Consider the following 23516-nt stretch of genomic DNA (forward strand, 5'->3'; position numbering starts at 1 on the left):
GGGTAATGGTCAACACCTGACCAATCTGCTAGCTGGATCCTTACCGAAAATTAGAGCCAGAGGCAAGACTAGATTGGGATGACCCACACTTTTTCAGCGTCCGAGTGGTTTTTTAGGTTTCTTTTTAATTTTATATATATTCATTTTTTACATTTTTTGGTGTGTTGTACTGTGTGGGTTGGGTGTTTAGGCCCACCCATATAAACCTATCTGTATCTTTATCTTTAATATATCAGCCCTTGGGCCCAGGTGGTTTTTGAGTTTCTCTTTGTTTAGGCCCACCCATGCTCTGATAGGGTTTTGTCTGATGGCGATTCCCGACGTTGAAACTATCGACTTCACTCCTTTTCTCCGTCGTCTCCCATGACGACGATTTCACGTACGCTTGCAGGTCTTTTCTCTCAGTCGACGACGATCACTCACAAGTGTCAAGTTAGTATGCAGGGTCACCGTCAGTCCCCTCGGGCAAGGGTTCAATCCCACCCGTGGTGCATGGGAGGTCGAATTATAGACACATGGCGCGGGGTTCTCATCATAGGCCCTGAGGGCATGGGAAATCGATATTTGGGCCTCTGCCAAATATTTGATATAATTTTTAAGCTCAAGAGCAAACCATTGACGAAGAGTCTTGTTTTTATAACAGAAGAATTATATGTGGTTCGAGTTTCGTCAATTTCACTATAATTTAACAATTGAAAAAATCTGTTAAAATTCAAGGATACCCTTTTAAAAGTTTAGTTTTACTAATGCATTTAATCAATCAAAAGCTTCAATATAAACAAGATATCAACAATTCATATTTTTCATTCCAAGTCATTTAAAACTCTTACAGCTTTGATGAATCAGATTCATGATAAAAAGTCCTTAAATATTTATGAGATTGTACATGCCTCTAATTCTAATGGTGTTAAATAGATTAAGTGGTTATCATGTTATTTTAGGAAACAGGAACAACCGACCTTTATCCCACTAAGTGGGGTTTTCGGCTATATAAATTCTTTTTCTCCATTGTGTCCTAATGAGTGTCATATTTTCATTTAGTTATAATAAATTAAGATTACTTTTTACATAACATGCCCAAGTCTTTTTAGGTCTACCTCTATCTTTCTTAGTATAATTCAAATTTAAAATATCTACTCTCCTAACAGGGCCATATGGTCGACGTTTAACGTGACCAAACCATCTAAGGCGACTCTCTTATTTTGTCTGTCACTGGAGCTACTCCAACCCTTTCACGGACATATTCTTTTTGCTTTTTTTTAATAAAATGTGAAAATCTACTCATGTAGAAAGCATTAAGTTGTACTTATGTTAATGTTTTATTGTTTTGAAGTCACTATGCTGCATTTGGTTGTTCTATGCTTTTTCTATGTGACTTAATAGAAGAAAGCATCCAAGGAAGGGGTAAATTAGATAGAAAACTAAGTATTCATTTGCTTTAATCCGGTTCATGTGGAAGTTAAGTGCTTGTGTTAACTCTAGAAGATATTTCTTTTTATTTCTTTTATTATTATCTTGAGATGACACACTCTGTCTAAAGGTCTTTGTTTGAGTAAATCTAAAACTGAATACTTGGAATGTAATTTCAGTAGTAGCTCTAATGATAGAGGTGTAACTATGGATGATCAAATCATTAAAACGTGTGAATGTTTTAGTTAACTCGGGTCTATTGTTCAGAGTGATGATGGTATAGATGTGGATGTTATGAGTAAATTTCAGATTGGTTGGTTGAAGTGGAGGAATGCGTCTAACCTATTGTGTGATAGAAAAGTATTGCTTAGACTTAGGAAAATTTTATAAGATGGTGGTTAAGATGGTGGTGAGACCTACAATGTTTTATGACGTACAATGCTTGCTTTTAAAAGAGAATCATAGAAGAAAGTTAAGTGTTGTTGAGATGGGAATGCTTAGGTGGATGAGTGGCTTGACATTTAGATACAAAATGTGAAACAAATCTATCCGTGAAAGAGTTGATTTAGCTTTAGTGGTAGACAAAATTAAATAGAGTCGTCTTGGATGGTTTGGTCATATTAAATGTCGACCATCTGATGATCTAGTTAGGAGAATAGATGTTATAGATTTGACTTATGTTAAGAAAGGCAGAGATAAAACTGAAAAGACTTTGGTATATTGTATAAAAATGATCTTAATCTATTTGAATTAAATGTAAATATAACACTCAATAAGACACAATAGAGAAAAAGGAATCATGTAACTGACCCTACTTAGTGGGATAAAAGCTTATTGTTTTGTTGTCTCCTAACCTGATTTTGTGGTAGCTTTTCTTTTTTAATCTTTTAAATATTTGATGTTCATATCTTGCTAGTCTATTATTGAAGTTGAATATTTATTGAGAGGTTTGATGGAGAAGTACAAGAGAATATTGAGGTTCTACATATGATTTTTGTTCATTTAGAAAACACTTATGATAAGGTTCCTAGAGAAGTATTTTGGTGTGTAGAAAAGAAACCTGTTGATATTGCTTATATCCAATGACGAGTGGTGCTCCGGCTATATCTCTTTATCCCCGCATCCATCCCTTCACGGCCGCAGCCCTCTTTTCTCGCTGCAACTGCCCAGGGCAGCCACAGTTGCTGTCCTTCCTGCAGCTCCCCCTCTTACCGAGGACGCCATCCCCTCTCCTTGCTGCAGGAACCTCCGGACAGCCCTTCCTTCCTGTCCTCCTGACCCTAACACCCCTCCAGCCAGTCGTTCTCCCTCCCCCAGCCAGTCACACAACAGCCAAATACTCACCTGCCTCCTGCTCCTGCTCCTGCTCCTGCTGTTCTTGCGGGTCAGCACCTCCCCACCAGCCAAACCCACCCCTTTCCCCTGCAGTTCAGCCAGCCCACTGCAGTCCCACCTTTCATCTTCCCAACCTACTGCTCAACACCAACCTCCCATGCATCATGCATAACCAACCGCCTTCCCCCATTAGGATATACACTTTAGTTGAATTTGTTTGTGTATGTTGTTGTATTTCCCTTTCAAGTGTGTTTGGTTGTGACTGTATATTTGTTTTCGTTAATAATATTTGCTTTCTTATTGTGGTTTGGCCGTTTGGGTTAACTCACAACCACTTAGTGGGATAAAGGCATTTTGTTGCTGTAAATATCTGATGTTCTAATCCTTCTGTTTTTTTTTTGCTTATTCTATAGTTATGTTCTGACTAAATCTTTTAACATTTGTCACTTTTATATGTATATAAATTCTGAGCAGTGTTCGTTTCTTATGTTTCTCAGGTTCTTGTTGGAATGGGTTTTAGAAGCATGAAAATAATAAAATTCAAATCTTTGAAGATTTATGCATTCGGCTTATGTGAGTAACTCTGGGACATGGCTTTCAGAATATTGTTTTCTTCTTTTTCTGCTAGCAGCACTAAGGAGTCTATTTGTGTTAGCCTGTATTTACATATTTGTTTTACAAAGAGAAACCTATTTTAGATTGCTTTTCTAATTAGTGATTGAAATTTTTTTTTGTATTATGTTTATAGATGTCCATTTTGGTTCCATCTGTAAGAAATTGGGCCATAAGTATGCTTCCGTTTCTGCCATTGAGCTAAAGGATTGCTCTGATTTTTATGAAGATCTTCTGCGGTATGCCTCATACTCATTTTTTAATAAATTCCAAAGCTGAGTTTTTTTCTTTTTTTATTTTTGCTTATTCCATTTGCCATAAAGATGAGTGTGACAACCCTACTGGCATAACTCTTACATTATGGCAGATTACATGAGATTTGGCTGGACAGAGAAGTTGATCTATCAACTAATAAACAACTTGTGATCTTAAAATATACATTATTCTGTGTTGGCACACAACCCAAAACCAATCAATGCATATTCGCAATGGAATAGATTTAATACCTCTTCACATTGAAACACATAGTATCTCATGTGTTACAAGTAACTATATATCATCGCACCTATAATAAACATTATGCAAATTGTTTAACAACATTATTATATAACACCTGTTAAGTAAGGACAAAAATAGTCCATCAACATATACCTCGTCAAGTAATCCTATGAGTCACCAAACTTTAGTGCTCGCTCTGTCTATTTCACTTGGTTCACGTCTAAAAAATGTCATAAATAGCTAGAATAGGCATAAAACTTAATATATAACACAATCTAATATTGCAAGAATTCAGTGTAAAGAACATCCTTAAAGATAAGTTATAGCAATTCATCGTATTCGTTACAGTCATTGCCCATTATTAAGTCAATCATTTAGGTTTATCGACAAGCAATGACATGATTCAATTATATAGGTCGTATTGGTTCTAGACGCATCATCTATTCTCCATCACTCATTTAGGATTATTACCTTATGGCTGTTGGCCATCCACGTCAGTACAAAACCACTCTCAATAAGTCATAGGGGAATTTACATACATGCCACGCAATTCTTACGTATTTACATATCTAACAACTAAAGTTTGATATTTACACTCAGAACACCATGGTGTCATAAACTTATGCATTTGTATTTCATTTTTAAAATGGTAGTTATATTGTATGAATGTGTCGGCGTTGGATATGCAAATACATAAGAATTGTCTGGTATGTATGTAAACTAAGTCATATTATATTATCTTTAAACTCCCATGCAAGGAGCCAACTGCCTTACCCCTTCTTACTGATTCAGACAGTTCAGTCAACTTTTCTACTTGCAGAGAACTTGCTTACTAACCAATAAGTCTGTTTTTGATATTCGGGGCCATTATTCCTATGTCCTTAGCTTGTTACCTTTTTTCCTTTCCATTCATATTATAAATTATGCAATCTCTCATGTCATTACCATGATGCATATTTACGAAATTCATGACATATGTATAACAACCCGTTCATATAACATTATCATGTTAATCAAATAATAGCGTAAATAGTCATATAAGATCATGTGTGAAGCCAGCTAAAAGAGTTATGTTTCAGATAAGATGTTAATAAGCATTTCATGTGCTAGAACTCATGTAATCATGCAAAAGTAGAAAACCATTGGCTTGGTTAAATCAAAAGTTACTTGCCCAAACTAAGTTGAATTTTTTACAAAGCTTTTAATATGGTTCCGCTTGGGGTTGTTATAGATTTCTGTAGAACTATTTAGGGGAAACTAGATTTTTTAAAAGTTGTTATGACCATTTTAGATATTTCCTTCTTTAAAAAGACAGAACAGTGTTTTTACAATTACAACTGTGGTCTTGAACCCCAGTCGGACAAGGAAGGGGACATCCGCCCCAAACTGAACAGGGAGCCCAGTTGGCCTGGTTTAGGAACTTCCTGCCCTGCTAACTAGGCCTCTTTTGCCCAATTCTCCAGTTAACTATTTGCTTGCGATAACACTAGGAAACCTACATGACTAATGGACTATGACTTGGTTTTTTTGCTATTGTTCTGACTTTCTTTAGGACGTACTTCTGTAATATTTGTATGGATGCATTGTTTGGTTTCAGGTTTGTGCCTTATTTTGGTATATGTTGGTTATTTAAGGTTTACAGGATGATCTTAAAACCGTTGTCTGACATCAATGCAGGGAAGATGTCGGTTTAACTGTTAGGCTGGTTGTCAATTGCAGCGGACTAAAAATTAATTCTGTGCGGGAGTGAGTAGCTTTTCTCTTTTTTTGGTTTTGTATCAGCTTTGTCACAATTTTTAGATGCAGCGTTTAATATGTTTCAATATATTTATCAAGTGTAGTCATATGATTTGGACGATAATATGTTGGCTGATTGCTTCATTTCTAGTCTCATGAGTTTTATTTTTTGGGGCCTGCTCTTAAGGCATGATTGAGAAAAATCTTTTGTCTAATCTATAATCCCGTTTTATTCTTTTTCACGTTTTTTGAAACTACTGTTTTTGCTTCTGCTGTTTCTTGCCATCATCATTATAGGTGTTAAAAATGTCAACCGATCCGAACCTATTTCAAAAAATTTGGGTTCTAATTGACCAACTTAATATGCAACTCGGGTTCCGGTTAGAACTGCAGATCCTACGCAGTTTATCCTTTTGATGTTTTCTGCCTTGTTGCTGAAACGTTTCTCTATACAATATAACCAGTCCTATTGTTGTAGTGTAAAGCATTTCAATCAGTTTCTGCATTTTTTTTGGAGCATTTACGTACATACCCCCCAATTCTTATGTATTTACATATATACACTTAAAATACCGCCTAGATCATTCATATCACATAAAAAATACTATTATGTTGACTTTTACGAAGTGAAATACATCTTCTCATGCATATGTAAGGTGGCATATATGTAAAATTTGAAGTTTAGGCGTTAGATATGTAAATACATAAGAATTGAGTGGTATGTATGTAAATTTTCTTTTTTATTTACATCTTTGACTACTCATTTTTATGTGTAACTAAGACAATATCCATTTTGACCCGTCACAACATGAGCAATAGTTTTTTTTTTTTTTTCTCCGTTGGTTGATGAGAATTTTCTACATTTTACTCGTAGTAGAATTTATCTTGGTTATATTATAATGTCTAGCTTCAATGTTAAGTCCTAGCAACTCATTTCAATGACTTTGAGTTATTACATGTTTCAGCGCCTTTGAGAAGTCACTGCGCGCTAGATTGCTGAAGGTATCAATCGGCAACTCTTACCATAAATTGTTTCTAGAGGTGATGAAATGAGTTGGTGATAAACTTGGTCTTTCTATTTTAATCAGATGAATCCTAATACAGATTATGAATGCTTGAGCGTTTTTGGTTCTTATTTCATGGAAGATATCCCTCTACCAATAGTAAGTTTTTTAGGTTCCTAATTGCAACTGCTATTTCTTAATTAGAACTGCAGTGATGAATTAATATTTAATATTTCAGGGCACAACAATTGATTTTAGACGAACCACCGATGGTCGACTGATAACAGAAAGTGCGTAGTTCTTATTTTCACATAACACCGTCTCTTCTTTTTATTAGATTGTTAATATCTGTTTTTCAAAGATTAATATTACTTTTATCTTCAGTTGGTGGTAGGCATATTGGTGCTGTTCAGAGCAAAGATTTATGCAGTAAGTTGTTTACCTCTTTGTTCTTGATTCATAGTGTTTTAGTTCAAATATGAAAACTGCAATTATTGAATAGATCTACTTGCACACAGAAATACAAAAAAAAAATTTAGTATGCGAGGATGAACACCGCCTCAGACGGGTTACAACCACCTTCCTCGTCATCAGATACAGTTCTTGAGAGAGAAAATATTCAGGCAAAGCAGAAATCAGATTTCAAAGCCAAGGCCCCCTTTACCCTAGGCACAAGACTTCTATTTATAAAAGAAACTTGACTTAATTGGAAACACTAAAAGTAGAAATAGAATAAAATCAGACCTCAGAAAATATAGCAAGAAATAAAAAGATATTAGATTTAATGCAAAGGGTTTGAATTAAGGAAAGAATAAAATTAGGATCTAGGAGGGCCCCCCTCCAAGGTCTGGCCGGTCCCTCCACATAGCCCCGCGTAAGTCAACCTTATCCGAACACACGCACCCCATTTGCTACCCTCCATGCACCATTTCATCCATTTTTGGAGTTGTAAACTAATGTGAACTATTTAATCTTTCACTGCACAGCCCCCCAATTCAGGCTTCTTGAAGTCAGTATGATTGCTGTAAAAGAATATTTCTTATGTTATTCAAATTTTTTGTTATTTCGAGATAAAATCATTCTCAAAAACTGATTCCTTTGAATCATCTGCAGGGGCTTTCTTTGACATGTACATTGGTGATGTTCCTGTCTCCCACCAAGTTAAGCAAGATATGGCAGAGAATATTGCCAGACTCATAAGGAAATGCTAGACAAAATAAACCATCTAATTGATGGATTCTGGCGCTTTCTAAGCCAATGGGGTCCTATAAGGATAATATAATATTATTCTGGAGGATCCAGATTGTGAGGTCCATTTATATACCAGATTTAGTTCTATAGAGAAAAAAAAATGATCAGATTGAAGCATTTTAAAGGCAGTTGTTAAGGATGAAGTTCGGGCGTTACCAGAAGAAATTCAACCGTGTTCATTCTCATTCTTTAGTGAGTTCTATTAGCTGCTGTTGATTTTAGAGGGCTGGGACTTGCCAAAAGCTTTATATTTTGAATGATTTGGATTTATTATGGCTCCTGTAAGAATGATGGCATTCTTTGTACAATGAATAATGAGTTAGTATTGATTCTTTTGATGTGTAAAATATAATCTATGGATGCATTCTAATATCTATAGTTAGTTTCAATGTTAATTTACTAAGTATATAATCATTTATGTTTCCTTTTTCTTACAGTAACTTGATTTGTAATTATTTTTCTATTTATTAGCAACCCTTGTAAGGAACTGCGATGCACGTGGAATCTCTTATAAAACTAGGCACATTTACACTGAAGGCATAATTTATATGGCAGCATTTATCTGATCATTTTTACTAAATATCTTTAATAATTCTCCAGTTCTCAACAGAAGTTTTATTTAGATAAAAAAGCTTAAATTTTTATGCATATGCTATTAGGGGTGTAAACGACCCGAACATGAGCGAGCTCGCTCGTGTTCGGCTCGTTTATATTTCGAGCTCAAAAAGTATGTTTGTGTTCGGTTCGTTTGCTTAACGAGCTGAACACGAGCTGTTCACGAACAAAGAGTCCTTTTAACAACTCTAATCATGTAGCCATAAGACAATAAGGGTTTGAGCAAGATTTAAAAATTATTATTTTATTTTTTTAATCAATATTTTAATTGGTTATAAATCTTTGTAGTCTTGTTGTCAATTAATTTTTTTTAAAATACTACTTAATATATACTTAATATATATATATATATATATATAAACTTGATGAGTAATATTTCGAGCCGAACACGAACAAATACATCTTAGTTCGTGTTCGGCTCGTTAATTTATCGAACGAAATTAACGAGCCGAACACGAGCTTCTTAACGAGTCGAACACGAGTTGTTCGCAAACGAGCAATTTTGACAGCCCTATCTGCTATTAAGTTGAATTATCTATAAATATTGTTATCTTGTTACTTTCGGGTGGGCAAGCCATGAATGTAGGATGATGCATTAGACCATTGATGAGACATCTTTGGTTTCTGGCTCTTGAATTACAATTTGAAGCATAGTGGCATTTACATAGAACTCATTTCTTGTTATATTAATTATTCATTTGAATAGTTAAATTCATCTTTTTATTCATAAGGTCATGCCTGTAAACATGAAAGTTTAGCTGTGAGATACATAAATTCATATGAATAAAAAGAATCTAACCAAATCAAATTCATTTGATTGATTCAATTTGTTCAGTTTTTATATCCATTAAATTAAAGAAATTCAAATTTTGAATGATATTAGTTTAGAAAATTAAATACATTTGAAAGGAAAAAATTATATGATAATTTTACTTTAAATTAGATTGAATTTTCAGTTGTAAAGAGACACTTGAAAATTAATTAAAAACTCAATTTTGAATCAAACGAATCCATATCCATCGCCTGCCCAGACAACAATGGTTGACATTTAACTAAGCTACCATCATAGCGAAATTTCAATAAAACCCTCCAAAAAGCAGAAATTTTTACAACTTCCCAATACAAACATTGCACTCTCATCATTTCTTAATTTGCTCGCAAAGTTCCTGAATTTCACTCTCATTACGCATGGAAAAGGAATCCTAACGCCACGAAAGAGTTCTAGCTCTCCAACATGTTTTTTGCAGAAAAACTCCCCCAATTTCACAGAAACCCCCCCAGAAAAACAGAAATTTGACATCTGAACGCTGAATTCTTCTGTTCAGTCACTCATTCTTGTGAGAAATTACCTCACCAAACTTGAGGAAGAGCTGGGCATCAGATGTGCTAAGAGAAGTGGTAAGAGCAGCAGTGTTTTTGAGTTCTGAATACCCATTCATGTAGCTTGGTATTGTTGATAGAAGTGGAGGAGAATGGAGAAGATGCTTTGTTGATGAAGGCAAGCATGGCTTGGCCAGAAAGTTAAGCAGACGAACCACCTCGTGCATTGCCGGCCGTTCCGACGGCTGCTTCTTCGTGCAGAGGAGAGCCAGCTGAAACATTTTCTTTACTGTGCCGAGATCACCGCAGGTGTCCGAAATCTCGGGTTCGAGGCTCTCCATAACTGCATTGTTTGCTGCCTTCGAGAGAATCTGTTGCACAACATCAACAAAATACAAATGGGCAAATTATTACATTGATATTAATTTCAATGAGAAATTAATTTATGAAATAAGATTAGACAAATTATATCTGTACTACGCTAAATGTAATTTTCCTAGCCTTCGGTTACCTTTTCTAACATAAATCAAATCCGATTATTATGTGAAAATGAATTTTAGCTTAGGAAGAAAGTGAAAGGAGTGGATTGATGACAAACACCATAAATGAATTTAATAGATTTAATTTTAAATTGAACCAAATATTAATATGGATTTAGAGCATTTGGATTACTGGATTTACAAAATCCACTTAGCCTGAATCTTACAGGCAGCGAAACATAAGCCTTTACATTACAAGCAAAGAATCCAAACCATGTGCTTGTCCCTAAATTTACATACATATCACACAGTTCTTATATAATTACATATCTAACACCCAAAGTTTGTCATTTGTACATATAACATGTTGTCATAAACCTATGCATGAGAAGGTGTATTTCATTTTCAAGAAACATAGAGATGTAATGATAAAGTTTTGATTGGTATGCGTTATGTAAATACTTAAAAATTGTGTGATATATGTTACACCTAAACTTTACTTTTCACAATAATAACACAAAATTTTCACGTCACATAAAAAATACAATCATTTTAACATTTAAAAAAGTGAAATGCACCTTTTCATGCATATATCTAAGATGATATGCATGCAAAAATTGAAGTTTGGGTGTAACATATGTAAATACATAAGAATTGAGTTGTATACATGTAAATCATTTTAAAATAAAAACAGGATTAATCAACAGATGTTAAATCATTACCAGCTGATGCAGGTTACATTCATCGTCCACCGCCTTCTTGCCGGTGAGGAGTTCCAGCAGTACAATGCCATAACTATAGACATCAGACTTCTCATTGAGTCGAGAAGTTCGAGCATATTCGGGGTCAATGTAGCCGATAGTTCCCATCACATACGTGGATGTATGGGCTTTGTTCACGCAAAGGAATTTTGCGATACCAAAATCAGTCAAATGGGCCTCAAAATCTTTGTCCAAAAGTATGTTAGAGGACTTCACATCTCTATGAACGATCCGCGGGCTGCAGTCGTGGTGTAAGTAAGCCAGCCCTTCTGCTGCTCCCAGGGCAATTTTTAGTCGAGTTTCCCAATCGAGCTTTTTCTTTTTCAAAGGACCTTTTTTCAAGAAACAAGAAAACAAATTTAGCTGGTTTTGATTAGTAAAACTATTCAGAATCATCTAAAAGTAGGCATTTAATGATTGGGAAAATTTACATACCTAGCACACAATTCTTATGCATTTACATATCTCACACCTACACTTTCATAATTAATTAGGTAGCATTATCGTGCTATAAAACTATGCATGAAAAGGTGTACTTCACTCTTTAAAAATGATAATGATGCTAGTGTTATTGTGATATTGAAGATTTGAGCGTTGTGTGTGTAAAAAAGAAAGTATAGGTGTGAGACATTTAAATACATTAGTACTGTGCACATAAAAAACACATTTTGAATAAACAAAATGACCTTGAATGCACTCATCCAACAAATATAAAAAGACTTTATCCTTGGCTACATTAATCCTTTTTCTCTGTTTAGGGTTTCCTATTCAGTGTCATATTTCCATTTAATTCTAATAAATTAAGATTATTTCTTATACAATATGCCCGAGTCTTTTTAGGCCTACCTCTTCTTTTCTTAGCATAAGTCAAATCTAAAACATCTACTCTCCTAACAGGGTTATCAGATGATCAACGTTTTCAGATGATCGATGTTGAATGTGACCAAACCATCTGCGAGTGCCACTGGAGCTACTACAACCCTTTAATGAATATATCCACTTCACATTTTGAAAAAGCAACAATCTTGAATGCGCTCAAACGACGCATAAAAATAACATCTAGACATTTGAGGGGTTTATGTTGATGCATAAAACTCATGTTGACCAGTCAATAAATCAAGGGGCATTCATATACATAACACCCAATTCCTATGGATTTACATATCTAAACTTATTTACATTTATTCCACACAAATCTTTCATAAAAAATAAAAATAAATACATCATGCATAAGTAAGCCAACATAAAAATTGAAGTTTAGGTGTTATATATGTAAATATATTACATAGGAATTAAGTGGCATGTAATAAATCTTCCTAAAATCAAATAAAATTTCACCATATTCTGAAATATATTACCATGGAGAAGATCCCAAAGGCTTCCATTCTCCATGAAATCATAAAATAGAAGATTTCCAAATGGCGAGAGAGAATATCCCTGTAAACTGACAAGATTTCGGTGTTTAATGCTTCCAAGTGTCTCCAACTCTGTGTCAAACTCCTTCAGGCAATGAGGATAGTGCGAGTAAATCCTCTTAATGGCAACAGGCCTGCAGTTCTTAAGCACACACTTGTACACAGTACTCGAAGCACCATATCCAATGATATATTTCTCGCTCAAGTTCTCCGTCATCCTCATTATGTCATCGTATACATGAAGCGCCATGTTCATGTGTAAGATCACAAGCTTAGGCGACACGTTCGTAACTGCAGGAAGAACAAACATGGGCGGAGTAATGGAAATAACTCGTTCTGGTTATATGATCATAAGATGCCATATAAAAATTACTTGGCTTTTGTGGATAATCCGGAAAAGTTGGGGGTTTGTGTGGTCTGCATGCTGCTACTAGTATCATCAGAAGAATGAGTAGAGCACCCAAAGCAATTCCAAAAATGGCAGCTTTTGACATTGTAGCTGTAGACATAAAATATTAATAGAGAAATTACATTGAGAACCAATTTCAAGCTTGTTGCTGGCACTAATTAAGTTTAAATGTAAGGACTTGAAAATGTAATAAAAAATTTGACCTTGTTTTGCTCTTCCAGATGGATTGGATGAATCACATTGAGAACCAAGCCAATAACCACCACACAGACCAGGGTTGCCTATAAAGCTATAATCAACATAAACAAACAAATTAATAAATGATCAACAAGAGCCCACTCAAATTAAAAAAAATAATAATAATAATCAAAAACCAAATTTGTTGTAGGAAGAAATCACAACCATTCAGGGGAGAAGCGCGAGAAATTGTTGATGATTGGTATATCACCAACAAATTTGTTGTACGAAACATTGCTGCTCGCAATTGTTAATACAATTAAAACTATTTGATAAAAACTAATTAGGAATTTTGAAAACCAAAATCTTATTTACTTACAGGACAGAAAGACTTGGGCAGTTGGTTAAGCACATTATGCTGCCGGATAAATTGTTGTTTTCTATTTTTCTGCCGAGAGAGAGAATTCAAGGATGATATTACATACAATTACCTAATAATTGTTTCACTTATTTCAGCATAAAGGAAGAGACTTACAACAGAATGAGGTTTTGAAGCAATCCAAATTCCTGGGGGATCCAACCTGAGAGATGATTTCTAGATAAATCACTGCAATAATTTTGAAGGCAACAAGAATTAGAAGAGGAGCAATAAGCATATAAAAATTAATGAATAAAATAAAGAGACATTTAAATACCACACAATTCATATGAGTTTATATATCTACCACAAAAAGTTCAATTTTTCACATTGAAAACACTCAAATCTTTAATATCACAACAAAATGCTTTATGCATAGGTAGTGTGTTATTTAGGTGTTGAGTGTAAAAATACATAGAAATTGTGGGGTATGTATGTGAAACTACCTAAAATAAAACTCGTATAAATGGTTGATTTTCAATAGATTGCTTACATCTCCATGACACTCCTCAAGTTTCCAAACTCAGGAGGAAGGTAACCAAATAGATGATTATTGCTCAAATTCCTAAATCAGATCAAGAAAAACATTAGAAAAGAGAAGAAAAGCCATGAAAAATAGGGTTATAGAACCCACAGCTTAAGAAGATGTTCAAGATCACCAATGGAGGAATGAATAGGACCACTGATCATGTTAGATGATATATCACTGCATAAATATAAATAATATCAGAAAAAACTGAACAATTATCATCATTTTTTCAAAGACCACCCTTCAAAATTCATTAAGTCTTACAGTGTATCTAAATTTCCTATTCGTGAAAGCTCGACAGGAATCGGACCTTTCAAATTGTTCGCAGATAGATTCCTGTCATTAACATATAATCACTATGACAAATGCAAAATTACAGAATACATATGTGAAAATTGAAAACATTTTATATTAACTTACAAGTATGTCATACTATCAAGGTTCTTAAATGAACGCGGAATGGTGCCATTCAACTTGTTTCCGTGGGCATTACTGTAAAAAGATGTATTAGTTAATACAGTTACCTACAAGAAAGAGTGCAATTAAAAGAGAATACTCACAGGCTGTTAAGATTCACACATGAGCTCAAATGATCAGGAATAATCCCTTCAAGGTAATTGTTCGCAATATTCCTAAGACATTTATTACATTATTCGATTTCCATTCTCGACGCTAAGGCAATGAAAGGATAATTCTATTTACAGAAAAAAAAAATATTCAATTTTAGCAAGAGCTTACAAGTCAAATAAATCAGTTAGCTTCCCAAGCTCAGGTGGAATACTCCCTGAAAGCTGATTGTCATTCAATTCCCTGCATGGCTGTAAACTCTAAGATGCAAACTTATAAAAAAATTTCAAAAATGAAACTTTGCAAAATTACCGCTTACAAGTAATGAAGCATCGTCATGTTACCAAGCTCAGGTGGTATAGGTCCAGTTAATCTATTGCCCTGCAAATACCTAAACAACCCACATAAGATTCAGTTTAGTAAAAAAAACAAAAAAAAAATGATTATAAGCACATAGAATAGGTTCAATGTAGAAAGAAGCAAAATCAAAACCTTTTAATAAAATTATAGCATGGAAACTTCTAATAATAGCAAAAAGTTACTTGATATAATTGTAAACTTACAGCTTTTCTGTATAGGTTAAGTTCCCCAAAATTGGAGGGATTGGTCCACTTAGAAGGTTACAACTCAGGTCTCTGAAGCATAAAAATGTATTTAGAATAATTTTCATCGTTAACAGATTCATAAAATTATAAGCAAGCAAGAAAATCAAGTAAATTAGCACAGGCTAACACGAAGCCTCGAAATCTTCGAGAGCAAAAGACATGGAAGCTTCTTCCTTGAATGTGAAAAAAGAAAAAGGTAATTGAATAAACACCACCAATTCTTATGTATTTACATATCTAACAACTAATTTTTAGGTTCAACATTTATACCCCCAAATATTTTACCTTTATTTTAACTTTTAAATAGTGAAATACAACTTTACATGTATAGGAAGGTGGCATATATGCAAACATTATAGTTAGAAGCCAGATATGCAAATACATAGGATTTGAGTAGTATACATGTAAGTCTTCCAAAAATCAAAGAATTATATGACTTACAATACAGCAAGAGCCTGCATAAGTCCAATAACAGGAGGAATAGACCCTGTAAACTTGTTGTTTTGCAACGATCTGGTATGAAATTTCGGGTAAATATGTTAACAAATATCTGCAAATCTAACAAGAAGGAAACATGAGATTCATTTGACAATCACATACAGTGTAGCAACTTGCAAAAAACCTATATTGAAGGGAATTTCTCCAGAGAACTGATTGTACGACAGATCCCTATATCAATTATGCATATATGGAGTAAGATTATAGTTATACAGTTCATTAAAAGTATGGGGAAAAAAAAGTAGGTTCGGTGCCCTTACAAAACTTGAAAACTTGTACAGTTTCCAATGCTTTCAGGTATAGTCCCCTTCAAACTATTGTTTTTGACATCACTGAATAATAAATATATAAATTTTGTTAATAAATAACTATTATATTCAAACCATGGTTTGGTTACTCTAATCACACACAGCCTTAGGAGTCAGCAACTTACAAATACCAAAGCCCGGTTAACTGACACAAATCCGGAGATAGGCTTCCCTCCAAATTGTTTCCTCTCAACCCCCTGAAAAAAAATAATAAAAATAAAAAACAATTTAAAGAATTCATTGCTGCACACAACCATAAATTTGCCATGCTGCACAAATTTGTAACTTCTTTCAATATTCTAATGCTGGTAGGATCACTCACAGGTATTGCAATACTTCATTCCAGTAAAGAAGCCTGGGTATCTCCCCACTCAACTTGTTCTGAGCCAAGTCCCTGGAACAATAAAGAAGAAGATGGTCAACATTAAGAGAACTGATCCGAATAAAGAAAAATTGCAGTAAAATACATACAAAATTTTCAAATTAGGAATCTGTGAGAGCGTTGATGGAATGGGACCGGTGAACTGATTGCTTTTCAACACCCTGAAATATGGACAACAAGCTTTAATGTTCTACAGAATTGAATTGAAGAAGAATTCCTAGTATCTTAATTCATGAAACTTACAAGTTTTCTAACTTTTTCAATTTTGATATTGAATATGGTATATCCCCATGGATATTGTTAAATGATAAATCTCTAATACAAAGAAAAATGAAAAAATGTCAGCTACAACAGTAAGCTAAAATTATAATGTATCTGTCGCAACAAAATGTAAATGAAGACTCACAGTATTTCTAGCAAGGAACAATCACCAATCTCATCAGGTATTTGTCCAGAAAGTTGGTTTGATTTAAGGTCACTAATCAATTATACAAAATGAATCAGGCTATAAATAAAGTCCAGCAAACCCAAGAAATTACATATAATTTGGTTAAATTATGGATAAAACTTTACAGTGTGACAAGACTTCTGAGATTTCCTATCTCTGGAGAGATCTCTCCATCGAGATGTAAACCCGATAAATTGCTGAATTAAGGAAAAAGAAAAAACATCGAAGAATTAAAAAACCTTATCACAAATCATATTGCAATTTCAGGTTATGATAAAGAGAGTTTTCTCACAGTGAGATGACTGTGAAGGTCAAGTTGTCACAAGTTATCCCTCTCCAGAAACAATAATCTGAGGAAGCAGCATCAGTCCAGTCATAGAGGACATCACCAACATTGTGAAATGACTTCTTGATTTCTAAAAGTGTCAAACCTGAAAAGGAATGGGTTCCAAAGCCATAAGCATAAAAATACATCATTCAAGCTATATCCAAAAAACTCGAGAGTGCGCCTCCAACAAGCTACACAATACCAACTAGATTTGCGACCAAAGAGAACCATTAGGCTTGCCATTAAAAACAAAAATCCTTCAAGAAGCAAACAAAGAATATCCATTGCAAAAACTCAAATGACTAAAGAGAAAATTATGAATGAAAGTATGAAATGATACTTTGATATGTTCAAAATAACTAAATGCTTAAGCCTACATCTCAGAACTTCATTCTATAAAATAATCATGTTATAGAAATTATATTTCCATAAAAATTCTCATTAATTTGTATGTCATTGTCGGCGATAAAAAGTTGGGGTGTGTTGCCCGTAAGAAGTTGTCGGTCGCCGGAATCGAAATCTCGTCGCCCGCTTCAGAAGGACGTTTTAATTTACATATAGATTTAAGTTTAGAAAAATATGAAATCAAACTGACCCCATAATTTTCACAGTTTAAATAAAAGAACACTTTACCTCAAACTCTGTATCTATCCCGAGGGATAAACACAAGACTTGAGGATGAGACTTGATCAAATAAACTAAGAAATATTTGACATACGTTTGGTCTGCGAAACCGTTTTATTTGCTGACAAATTTTCCTATTTAATATAAAAAATTAAATAGGGTGTATTTTAAGCTGGGTTCGGAAAATCTTCCTATAAGGGCAAACCTCTATAGTTAATTACATCTTAAATGATTACATCTTAAATGACCGAAGTCACTTAAGAATACTCTCGATAAAAATCAGGAAAAATTATCTTCAAGGACTTCAAAATGTGGGACTTTTCAACGAAATCGGACAAAGAAATGTGAAAGGGGAATGACTCAAATTTGAAACATTTATTACAGAATCCAAAGGAAGAAAACATTGAGGATGTCACAGACCAGAGGAGATCCTCGGTGACTTCTCAGTCTACCCTATGGTTTGGCTTCAGTTTCGAGGAAAAATTATTCAAGTGTTTCATCTTGCCAATTTTTGCCAATTTTATCAATTTTATTTAATTAGGGCTTACATTCATATGAAACGATCACAGAGAATTTAGGTCGTGACGAACGACAACTTCGGAATCCTAAAACGAGTTAGGGCTTAGATTGTACAGTAGAGCTGTACAAATGCCTAAAAGAAAAGTTGAGGATTTATGTCGCACCACGCGAACGACCTCGAAATCCTATAAATTGTTGTTTAATTTTAAGGAAGGAATGATTTAGCTGGGGAATATATGTTCTGCTGTTGAAGATAGTCATGCTGCCCACCGCGCTAGTTCCAAACTCCTTGTCGTGACCAGTTTAAGTTTTCTAAGATCCTTGAAGTAATCACTTCCCTGCTGTACCTTTTACTTTTCTTTACACCGCAAGTTGTACCGCTTTCTTTACTGCATACTCTACTGCTTGTCTTGTGCTACATACTCTACTGTTATGCTATACACTGTACAACTTCAACATGTTTCTTATAAAATATCTTATAAAATATCTGAATATAAAATATCTGAAAAACTCATGACGAAAAGACCTGAAAAAGAAGGCCCTAAGATCCTTGAATCAATCCGAAAGGATATCATTTTTTTAATTTTATAAGTGGATCAACCCAAGTCAATGTGACGATCGCACACATGGCTCTACCATTAACTACATATCCACACATATCCGAGCCTGCACTCAAACGATATCACAACTTTAATGTCAAACTCTCGAAACATCCTTTATGAATTCAATTTAATTCAACCATATGCTCCCCTGAAAATGAATTTTTAAATTCCACAACTAGAAGGAAAGTATCCCGGAGACAGCAGTCATTTATACTTTCAAAATCATGCCAAAATCAAAGTCATCCAATTCCAAATGTAATCAAAAGCTTCATGTTAAATAAGCATAAAAACATCTTGCTAAAATCACATAAATGCTCACAGCCAAGCTGAATACAAAGAGATGAACAGCAGTTAAGGCTTTCGGCCAAGGCAACCCACAAGGGAGGCAACTACTAAGGCTCACGGTTCAGGGCAGCAAGGAACAGCTGCTAAGGCCGACGACCAAGGCCACCAAAAAGTAAAAGGGGAAGCTGCCAAAGCTCACGGCCGAGGCAACCAACAGGAAGGACCACCACTAACAGCCACTAACGCTCTCGACCAAAGCGACAAAAGGAACCAACAAATAAGGCTCAAAACCCAGGCAACCAAAGAAATACCATTAGCTATTTTACCGCGCTCCCTCGATATACATAAGATGATAAATAAAATGATTATAATTTTTTGGATGACAAACTTGATTCATCAACAAAATTCAAGCTAATCAAGCTCAACAAGAAGAGCCAAACAATCCTGAATGACCCACCAACAGGCTCACAGGTAGGGCAAGGCACGGGCCAGTTCCACTATAAGCTCTCGGGTAGGAGTAGAAAAAGGGGCACAAAACAGGCTCTCAACAAGCTCTCGGGTAATAGCCAGAACAAACGAGATCAAGCCCCTCCTCCAAACCACTTCTCGGGTAAGAGCCAAAGCAAGTAAATTCGAGCTCCAAGGAAAGCTAAAACCGAGTCATTCAAGGCCAAAACAGGGTCAAAGCAAGCAAAACCGAGCCCACCCTCCAAACCAGCTCTCGGGTAAGGTCCAGAAAAGGCAAAGCCAAACCAAGCCAAACCAAGCCAAACTCTTGAGTAGGGTCAAGAACAAGTAAAACCACGCCCTGCACCAACTTTAAATCATTTGGGGATAAAACCTGCACATATATTGGACTTGGAGTAGCCAACAACATACAGATCCCATGCCAAAATAAGCTTCACAAGTATGCAAAAAAAAAGACTAGATCAAGCGAAACCGAGCCCCAATAGAGGCTAAAATCAAGCCCAGCAAAAACCAAAAACCGTGTCATCCGGTGGCTAAAACAAATCCACCTCAACCTATGTTTCATATGAGAAGAATAACGTGAAGTAGAGAAGCATGCATAAACCTCAAAGTTAACATTTCAAGGCCTCCAAAAATTCTTTTTTTTTCAACCAATACTTGAACAAGAAAGAACAGTGATAAATCAAACACCAAGCCTTCAAAATAAGTTCCGAGGGACTTTCAAAATAAATCTTTTCATACTCCATATAGATTTGGAACAAATGAGGCAACCACAAGAGCTAAAACCAAGCCCCACATGCGTGAATGACCAAATAAACTTTCCAATGTCTCATGCTAGATAAGAATAAATGAAAAACTTCATGATACATATCCTAACATGCTTACAAGAGGAGCTAACATTGTCTCAATCTCAAAGTCATGTTTCTTTCAACCCTCCTAAATGCTTCCAATAGAAATATGCTACAATAAATAGAAATATGTCATAGTTTCACCACTTTAAACAAGTAATCAACTCTAACTCCTAGAACATGCTCACATTTTCATTTCTAGATGCTTGAGTACCAAGTATTTCAAAAAAAACATAAGTATAATATCATGTAAGCATGCTGTATCGTCCAATGCACTAAGCTAAGGGGCTCGGCAGTGAGAAAACCGAAGAAAGACAAGACAGAGGGGGGAGAAAGTACCTCCCTGAAGCAAAGAAAAGCCACACAGAAATTTTCAAAGCACTCCTCCACTTCAATCTTTCCTCAAACAATAAGAGAAAACCAACCCAAGTACAACAGATTAAAGAAGTAAGTGAGAGAAGAAAATGACAGAGTTTTCCCCCCTCTAAGAGATTTTTTTGCCCCTTGAAACGCACCAACGAAAGCCTCATATAGACCAGAGAACAGGAGAAGGAATGATTAGGAGATCGTATACGATTCAAATGATCGTGTTGGCATCAATTTTTTGATGTCATAAGTATAAAGTGTCCACCTGTGATCGACGAAAATTTATTATCGCGCGCCATGCACGAATTTGGCGCAAATTGACCTGAGCATGGCTCAAATTGCGCAAATTGACCTGAGCACCAGCGAGCTTGTTCAGATTTCCCCAAACGACAAAACAGATCGCATGAGTGAGTTCAGAACGTCAATTCCACTTGGAAAAGACGCTCGTTGCACCACAGTTTCGCGTGCGGGCTTAAAATGTGCAGATTATCATTTTGACTCAAATTGCTGAAAAAGTGGTCCGAATGACCCCAAACGATAAAACGGGCCACACCAGTGTGTCTGGAACGTCGATTTTACCTAAGGGAGATGTTCATTTTATCGCGATGACGTGTTCGGCAAAAAAAAGATGCGGAGTTATAATAATAATAATAATAATAATATTATTATTATTATTATTATTATAAAAAATACATTTTTCTCTCAAAAAAAGTTACACACGCCTCACCCTCTCCCATGAAGCTTGAGTTTCTCTCTCATGAGAAAAGAACAAAATAAATTACAATATATATATATATAGGGAGAAACGACGCATCTGACGCTCTCTCCTTTGGATCGTGACACAACCGACTCCTCCCTGGCGATACCTCGCCTCTTCGTGAAACCGCACGCCGGACAGCTGCTCTTCGCCCTTTGCTCGCCGGCCGGAGTGCCTCGTCGCCGTCAGATCCCGCCTCCACTCCCCGGAAAAGGTAGTTGAATCTCCCTCGCCCATGGTCATTCTTCCTCCTCGCCGGCCATATGTGCTTCTAGACTGTCAAAACCATGGCGTCCTCCGCCGGTGTTCCTCCCTCACCGATTTATTCCCCTTTTGTCCGGCCACCGCGGGCTTCCTCTTTCTCATTCGCTGGATCTCTTCCTCGTCGCTGGCCTTGTGATTCACAGGTGTCATATTTTCGCTAAAAAAAAACAGCAAGGAGAATAACATATTTTGGGCTCTCCTTCATGTTTCCTTCGCTCTCAGTGTGCACCACCGGCGAGCTAACTCCTTCACCTCGCCATTTTACCTTCCCGGCAGTCGAATACTTCACCGGAGCATTTCGACGTCGCCGGACAGCGAGCGTTGTCGCTGTTCGAGGAGGCGCAGACGTCTTTTACCTCTTGGGTTCCCCTCATTTGCCGTCGTCTCGTCGAGCGAACTCTCTTGCGAAGGTATATTTTGGTTATATATATATATATATAAATTATTTATTTTTTGTACTTCACAATATGCCAAAATATTATTTTTTGGGTCGTTTTGCGTACCTCACCTGTTATTTCCTGCTTTCCCGTTGTTTTGTTGCGAGATTCACCGAAAAGCAGACCTCATTGTTTCCTATCTCCTATTCTCCTCTTTGCTTGATTCATTGTGGGATACACTGGAGCACGGACTGGACGTCGACGACTTGGAGCAACTAAAGAGAACACGCCTACAACCTTCGCGGTGGTGAGATCCCCTAAACTCCTAGCTAGCCTTAGGTTTAGTGGTGTCTAGGCGTGTGGGTTCGATCGCCCACACGGGGTGCGTGCGCCGGCATGGTCGGCGCGACGACGTGCCTGTGTGATGGATCGTCGATTTCCTAGAGCTAGCCTTTAGGTTAGGACTTCCTGTGCGTAACCAAACGCCCTTCGTAGAGCCGAGTGGCTCCCATTTGTTGTGAGCCTTAGCACAAGTCCTGATGGGTCGGAGTCCCTCACTCCTCTTGCTTTGGGTTCACCAGCTTTACTTGGAGAAGTTGGGAGGTCGGACTTGGTAAAGCGAGATAAGCTTTGTAGCTTTCTCGTTTTGCAAAGTCTGGAGGAGTTCGCGAAATGGGAAAAACTTTGTAGCTAGCACATTTCGCAATGCCGTGGAGAGCTTCCCCCTCGGTTACATATTGTGTGTCATATATCAAACTTGTACTTGCACTTGCACCTTACACCTTGCACCTTGCACCTTATATCTTGCACTTGCACCTTGCACCTGCACTTGCACCTTGCACCTTGCACCTTGCACCTTGCACCTTGCACCTTGCACCTTGCACCTTCGCATCTTATATCCTTCACCTGCCCCTTGCACCTTGCACCTTGCACCTTGCACTTGGCACTTGCACGTGCACGTGCATCTTATATCTTGCACTTGCACCTGCACCGACACCACTTGTGCCTCGATCGGTTATACCAAACCGGTCACATCACTTGTGTTTCAGCCGGCTACCCAGATCCGGTTGACACAATACATTGGTTTGACCAGATGCTCCATCTGGATCGACCTACCACTTGCTCCTTTGCATGTTGTGTATGTGCATGTACATGTTTGTCTGCATGATCGATATCATCTCCTTGAGTTGCATTCTTTCGGGTCACTGCCTTATTATACCATCTTTTCGGGCCGCTGCCGCTACGGCATGCCTACCTTCGGGTCACTGTCTTACCGGTATACCCTCTTTTCGGGCCCCTG

The 23516-nt window shown here is 36.3% G+C and overlaps 2 protein-coding genes across 4 annotated transcripts in view; one reads left to right on the forward strand and one right to left on the reverse strand.

The window, feature by feature from the left end:
• The window catches only part of LOC110026033 (fatty-acid-binding protein 2), a 19491-nt gene extending 11275 nt beyond the window's left edge, over positions 1 to 8216 (forward strand). For 2 of the 3 annotated variants that reach the window (XM_020726783.1, XM_020726782.1), the window contains exons 4-11: positions 3243 to 3318; positions 3494 to 3596; positions 5533 to 5601; positions 6558 to 6594; positions 6681 to 6755; positions 6835 to 6886; positions 6981 to 7025; positions 7710 to 8216. In XM_020726783.1, the coding sequence (XP_020582442.1) occupies positions 3243 to 3318; positions 3494 to 3596; positions 5533 to 5601; positions 6558 to 6594; positions 6681 to 6755; positions 6835 to 6886; positions 6981 to 7025; positions 7710 to 7807 (555 nt within the window). In that variant the 3' untranslated portion in view covers positions 7808 to 8216. Of the gene's footprint in view, positions 1 to 3242; positions 3319 to 3493; positions 3597 to 5532; positions 5602 to 6557; positions 6595 to 6680; positions 6756 to 6834; positions 6887 to 6980; positions 7026 to 7709 lie in introns of those variants that run through there. The other variant, XM_020726784.1, reaches the window with a different exon arrangement.
• Positions 8217 to 9489: 1273 nt separating this feature from the next.
• Positions 9490 to 23516, reverse strand: part of LOC110026011 (LRR receptor-like serine/threonine-protein kinase ERECTA) — a 27094-nt gene continuing 13067 nt past the window's right edge. The window contains exons 2-27 of the mRNA XM_020726749.1: positions 17071 to 17209; positions 16904 to 16975; positions 16737 to 16808; positions 16574 to 16645; positions 16420 to 16491; positions 16271 to 16342; positions 16074 to 16145; positions 15901 to 15972; positions 15743 to 15811; positions 15584 to 15655; positions 15101 to 15172; positions 14857 to 14928; positions 14709 to 14780; positions 14531 to 14602; positions 14391 to 14462; positions 14235 to 14306; positions 14076 to 14147; positions 13935 to 14006; positions 13559 to 13630; positions 13403 to 13471; positions 13249 to 13320; positions 13050 to 13135; positions 12811 to 12936; positions 12381 to 12728; positions 10984 to 11354; positions 9490 to 10153 (exon numbers count right to left, since the gene is read on the reverse strand). Of these exons, the coding sequence (XP_020582408.1) occupies positions 9788 to 10153; positions 10984 to 11354; positions 12381 to 12728; positions 12811 to 12936; positions 13050 to 13135; positions 13249 to 13320; positions 13403 to 13471; positions 13559 to 13630; positions 13935 to 14006; positions 14076 to 14147; positions 14235 to 14306; positions 14391 to 14462; positions 14531 to 14602; positions 14709 to 14780; positions 14857 to 14928; positions 15101 to 15172; positions 15584 to 15655; positions 15743 to 15811; positions 15901 to 15972; positions 16074 to 16145; positions 16271 to 16342; positions 16420 to 16491; positions 16574 to 16645; positions 16737 to 16808; positions 16904 to 16975; positions 17071 to 17209 (2870 nt within the window). The 3' untranslated portion in view covers positions 9490 to 9787. The remainder of the gene's footprint in view (positions 10154 to 10983; positions 11355 to 12380; positions 12729 to 12810; positions 12937 to 13049; positions 13136 to 13248; positions 13321 to 13402; positions 13472 to 13558; positions 13631 to 13934; positions 14007 to 14075; positions 14148 to 14234; positions 14307 to 14390; positions 14463 to 14530; positions 14603 to 14708; positions 14781 to 14856; positions 14929 to 15100; positions 15173 to 15583; positions 15656 to 15742; positions 15812 to 15900; positions 15973 to 16073; positions 16146 to 16270; positions 16343 to 16419; positions 16492 to 16573; positions 16646 to 16736; positions 16809 to 16903; positions 16976 to 17070; positions 17210 to 23516) is intronic.

This window comes from Phalaenopsis equestris, unplaced genomic scaffold (genome assembly GCF_001263595.1).
Source record: "Phalaenopsis equestris unplaced genomic scaffold, ASM126359v1 Scaffold000347, whole genome shotgun sequence".
NCBI classification, from domain to species: Eukaryota; Viridiplantae; Streptophyta; class Magnoliopsida; order Asparagales; family Orchidaceae; genus Phalaenopsis; species Phalaenopsis equestris.